This window comes from Manihot esculenta, chromosome 2 (genome assembly GCF_001659605.2).
Source record: "Manihot esculenta cultivar AM560-2 chromosome 2, M.esculenta_v8, whole genome shotgun sequence".
Lineage (NCBI taxonomy): Eukaryota > Viridiplantae > Streptophyta > Magnoliopsida > Malpighiales > Euphorbiaceae > Manihot > Manihot esculenta.
The window spans coordinates 8,389,489-8,395,021 of NC_035162.2; the positions used below are offsets into that span (position 1 = coordinate 8,389,489).

The 5,533-nt window shown below is 35.8% G+C and overlaps 1 protein-coding gene across 1 annotated transcript; it reads left to right on the plus strand.

The window, feature by feature from the left end:
* Positions 1-2,146: 2,146 nt before the first annotated feature.
* On the plus strand, positions 2,147-4,598 carry LOC122723148 (GDSL esterase/lipase EXL3-like). The gene is made up of 5 exons (XM_043954478.1): positions 2,147-2,456; positions 3,193-3,323; positions 3,417-3,650; positions 3,881-4,136; positions 4,249-4,598. Exons 1-5 carry the CDS (start codon positions 2,207-2,209, stop codon positions 4,443-4,445), a joined length of 1,068 nt encoding a protein of 355 aa, XP_043810413.1. The 5' UTR covers positions 2,147-2,206; the 3' UTR covers positions 4,446-4,598.
* Positions 4,599-5,533: the final 935 nt, after the last annotated feature.

A 5,533-nucleotide genomic window follows, 5' to 3' on the forward strand; every position in this document is an offset into this window, starting at 1 on the left:
CAGTTCCACTATGCATTCACATTACTTGACAGGTTTGGAATGCTTGATAGTAAGCCCATGTCGACACCCTTGGAGCTTCGACCGCCGGTTACCAAGGCTGCTGCTTCAGTTGATGCCACTATATATCGCAGCATGGTCGGCGCCTTACAATATCTAACTCTAACACGACCTGACATTGCTTTCAGTGTTAACTTTGTTTCACAGTTTATGCACGATCCGACGGTACTTCATATGAAGTTTGTACATCGCATTCTCCGCTATGTGAAAGGCACTCTTGAACATGGTTTACATTTTACTTCCAACTCCACCTTAACGCTTCAAGGATTTGCTGATGCTGATTGGGCCGGCTGTCCGGTCACAAGACGATCCACCACAGGCTACTGCACTTTCCTCGGCTCCAATTTGATTTCCTGGTGTGCAAAAAAACAGCACACGGTCTCACGCTCAAGTACGGAGGCAGAGTATAGAGCTATGGCGCATGCGGCAGCAGAGCTTACTTGGCTCACCTATTTGCTCCAAGAATTCTTGGTCCCTCTTACGGTTACTCCGCTTTTGTTTTGTGATAATCTCAGTGCTCTCTATCTCACTATCAATCCCGTTTTCCATGCACGAAGTAAACACATAGAATTGGACTATCACTTTGTGCGAGAACGTGTTGCACAAGGACTTCTTATAACTAAGTACATTCCCAGCACTCAACAGGTCGCTGACATCTTCACTAAACCACTCCATAAATCTGCCCTTGTTCCATTTCGGACCAAACTTCGCCTCCAACCTCGGCCAAGTTTGAGGGGGGATGTTAGCAATCACAGCTGATATAAGGTGATAAGTGTGATTCTGCAAATTAAGTACAACCTGTTCATGGAAAATATGATAGGTATAAGGTTGTCAAAGAAGTTATAAGGTTGACTAATATTTTCCTATTTTTCACAACAAGAATATATTTGGTTATTTGATATCTTTGTGCAGCAGGTTCTTGACTTGGTATTAGTTCATATTCTTAGCCAAATAATCTGGCTTCTGTTACTATTTTTTGAATAATTGCATTATTATAGGGATTCAGTAGATTGTATTTGTAAAACAATCTCTATTTAAAGAGCATTGTATTTGTATTGAGGTGTGTGTGGAAAAAATATTAAAAACAGTTTTTTTTCTCTATTAAGGTTTTTTTTCTATCTAGAAGAAGGAGAAAAAGAAGAAGAAAAAGAAGAAGAAGAAGAAGCAGAAGCAGAAGCAGAAGAAAAAGCAGAAGAAGGAGGAAGAATTGATGAAGAGGAAAAGGAAGGAGGAGGAGGAGGAGGAAAGAAGAGGGATAATTTGATCTTTTATTATATTTTTAACGGCAAAAATAGATGGAAGGACTATTTCATTGATGGAGAGAAAAGATAATGACGTTTTAACAGATTTCTAAAAATACAGGTACTAACTCATTAATAATGACAATACTCAGAAACTAAATTATAAATTTTTCATAAATTTTTCACAGGCCCATGATTTTAACAGTTTCCGGAAGCTTTGGTTTCAATCTTCTTGGTGTAACCATTTGCAGAAGCTTTCGTTTGTATCTCAGCCAGTCACGTCTCATTGAAATTGCTCCAAATTGGCACCAAGTTAATTCAACCCAGAAATTCTTGCGAGGATACCAGAGAAATAGAAGGAAAACAAATAGAGTAAATCATTGCAATACAAAGGCTAAGAAGCTTTGAGGACTTCCCAAGAAATACAGGTGGAAGACAATCGTGAAGGATGGCAATGAGAGACGTCGACTGAGTTCAAGGACCACAAGAACACTGGCCATGGAAACGTGGACAAGCTTTCTAGCAAGGTTGGCTGGCCTGCCAAAGAAATTGGCCAGACTTATCTTTTAGCAAGCCTTCACTCATTAACTACTTTAAACATTTAAAATTTTGAACAATTTATAAGCATTAAGTCTATAAAATGATAAGTTGATCCTCCAACAACTTCTTTTTTTTTGTAGTTTATAAGCTCAAAATATGTTTATACAAATTATATTTATGTAGATAGTGATAGCACTATGCATGTGAACATGTAGTTATGCGATCCAACTACCATCCGTTCATCTAACAACTAATAAACTTTTTGGACAATTAAATATGTATATATACTTATTATAAGATGGTCTGCATGAGCATTATTATATTAATCTGTGTAGAGGACAAACAAAGAAGAAATATTTCAGAAAACAATGAAGTATTTATGTGATAAAAAGGTGGCTTCAATATTTATGATAACTTTATTTATTCTAACTGCTGCAGCAAAGCAACACGAAAAGGTTCCAGCAGTTATTGTGTTTGGAGATTCTATAGTGGATCCGGGCAACAACAACCATGTCAAAACTATTGTCAAGTGCAACTTCCCACCTTATGGGAGAGACTTCATTGGACGAAAACCAACTGGAAGGTTTTGTAATGGAGTGGTTCCCTCTGACATTATAGGTACTACGTTTATTATTATTTTACTCTCTTTTTTTCCCCATTTTTAAGCTGATTGAATCTTATTTTTTGAGAACAGAAGTGTATACATGGGTAAGGAATCCTGATAAGGTCCCTTGGCATGTCCTTAACTTTTCTTTCTCAGGAAGCCAATAGCGTTATTTGCAAAGCAAGTTTCTTGCTCGCTAGGTTTTGTATAGATTGCGTCTGATATATATTCCTGTGGTTTTTGTTTTAGTTTCGCTCATGTGAATTGCTGTTGGAGAATCACTTTGTTTTCTTTTCTTCAGTTTCACTGTTGATTAGGGGTTTCTATATATCCTCTTGGATATTTAGATCTTAGGATCCGTATGAGGATGAGAATGTTGACTTGATTTTCCCCTATCCACTTTCTTTCTTAATAAAATCCATCAGCTAATAATAATAAAAAAAAAAGAGTAAAAAGAAGAAAGATATTTGAGATGAATTCATCAACTTATTAGAAGGAAAAAAAAAATATTTTAACCTACAATGAAACTTGTAGGAACTTCCCATTGGTAAATTTTAGCCAATAATTAATTATAGATATCTTCACTATTGAGATTTAAATTAGTAAATTTGAAAGTCGTCTCTAAAACAGTAAATTCTTGAGTTCAAAGAAAACTCTCAATATATAAAATTGGATGATTTGTGCAAATTCACTGGGGTTGAATGAACACTTGTGCATGAAAATTAAAGGATCTTCTACGTACATTCTCAGCTCAAGAATTAGGTGTGAAGGATCTGTTGCCTGCTTATCTTGATCCAAATCTGAAGACTGAAGATCTGCTTACTGGTGTAAGCTTTGCCTCAGGTGGCTCTGGTTATGATCCTCTCACACCCAAAATAGTGGTAATAATTAAATCATTATTAATATTTAAGTTAATTAATGAATTCCCATTTCTTAAAAGGCAGTAATTATTTAATTTTGTGAATGCATGGCAGTCTGTGCTGTCATTATCTGATCAACTGAAGCTGTTCAGAGAATATTTATCAAAGATAAAGTCAGCAGTGGGAGAAGGAGCAGTGGAAACAATACTATCGAAAAGCATAGTAATTGTGTGCACAGGAAGTGATGACATTGCAAATACCTATTTTTCTACACCTTTTAGGAGACCTCAATATGATATTAATTCCTACACTGATTTATTGCTCTCCTCAGCTACTGCTTTTTACAAGGTATCTTCATTTCAAAATGTTTTTTATTTTTTAATTTTTTTTAAAAAAAAACTAGTTATGTCATTTTTATTTAATTTTAGAATTTTATTGGTTAAGTTTGAGAATGAAAAAAAAAAAAGTTTATTAGATTGAGTGATAATTTGGAGCTAAATAAATAATTGACCTTTGAAAAAGAATCTTTCAATTAATGTAAAAAATTTGAACATGTCTAATGGGGAAAGAGTGGACAGGAACTGTATGAAGTGGGAGCAAGGAGAATTGGAGTGCTGAGTTTACCGCCAATAGGGTGTGTGCCATCACAGAGAACTCTAGGCGGAGGCATAGATAGACAGTGTTCGAAGTCCGCCAATGAAGCAGCAAGCCTCTTCAATTCCAAGCTCTCCTCAGCAATTCATGCCCTCAATAAACAGCTTCCAAATTCAACGCTTGTGTACCTTGACACCTACAATCCCCTGCTCTCTCTAATCCAAAACCCTGCTCAATATGGTAATTTATCACCAATCACACTATTTTTTTCTAGTAAAAAAAAACAAAACATTATACATGTGATTTAAGCATATCAGCTGGATGATAATGGCAATTTGGGTGTGCAAAACAGGGTTTGAAGTGGCAAATAAAGGATGCTGTGGCACAGGAAACATAGAGGTGAGCATACTGTGTAATGGATTGGATGATCCACATACGTGTAAAGATGCCTCCAAGTACATATTCTGGGATAGTTATCATCCCTCCGAGAGAGCTTACAAAATCCTTACCTCTCAGATCCTCAACAAGGATCTGGACAAATTGTTCTGACCATATAAGTTTACGCTCTTTATTTATATTTATGGACCAATAAAGTTGTCTAAATTGTCGACACCAAACTAGGCCATGCAGCTCCTCAATGTTAATTGTATGCTTTTCATGTTGCCATTTAATAAGTAGCGACAACTCAAAAATCTCTTATAACCACTGCTGATTCAAACTCAAGTTTCCTGTTATGTTAACAGTTTTCGGAAGCTTTAGTTTCAATCTTCTGGGCCTAAACGTTTCCGGAAGCTTTCGTTTTTATTTCAACCCATCACATGTCGCTGAATTTGGTAAAAAATTTACACCAACTTGATTCTACCCAGAACTTCTTGGGAGGGTACCCTACAAATAGAAGGAAAAATAGAGTAAATCATTGGAAGATAAAGGCTAAGAAATTTTGAGGACACCCCAACAGAAGAGGTAATCGAGTTGGAGGAGCAGACGTGGAAGACAATTGTTAAGAATGACAATGAGAGAAAGGATAGCACGAGATGTGGACTTTTCAGTTTCAAGGACCACATGGACGCAAACAGACCTGGTCTAGCTTTCAAGCACGGTTGGTTGGCCAAAGAAATTGGCCTTATCTTTTCTACGCCTCAGGCCCACATTTGCCCTTGTCATAAGATGTGGATTGACATCCATCGAGTATACGTCTACCACCCACTAAATTGATCGATATTTAAAAATTCTCGAAGGATTAAAGTTCAATTAAAATAATTAAAAAAATTCATCAAGAATAAGTCATATCCTAAAAGATTACATTCTGTAAATTTCACTGATCTTCTAAATTCCATTGAATACATATTTGAAAATCATATTAAAGAGGTAAAAATGTCATTGTCTATTAAGTTTGTGGCCAGCAGAAAAGCCAGTCTTAACTGTGTAGTGGGGCAATACAAGACAAGGATGCTTTAATCAACTTGCTAAGACCCAATTATAAATGTCCATCCATCTTTGTGCAATACCTTCTTTTTTTACAGCTAATTTTTTTTTTTCTCTTTAAGAGTTTGTATCTGATTAGTTTATAAATTAAGGCTAAGAAAAAAACATTCTTATTTTTTTTTTATAAACAGAGATTTATGGATTAAAGGGAT

Coding starts and splice junctions, on each gene's coding strand:
- LOC122723148 (XM_043954478.1), top strand. CDS start 2,207: ATGAAGTATTTATGTGATAAAAAGGTGGCTTCAATATTTATGATAACT. Junction 3,651..3,880: donor CAGCTACTGCTTTTTACAAG/GTATCTTCATTT, acceptor AAGAGTGGACAG/GAACTGTATGAAGTGGGAGC. Junction 4,137..4,248: donor CCAAAACCCTGCTCAATATG/GTAATTTATCAC, acceptor TGTGCAAAACAG/GGTTTGAAGTGGCAAATAAA.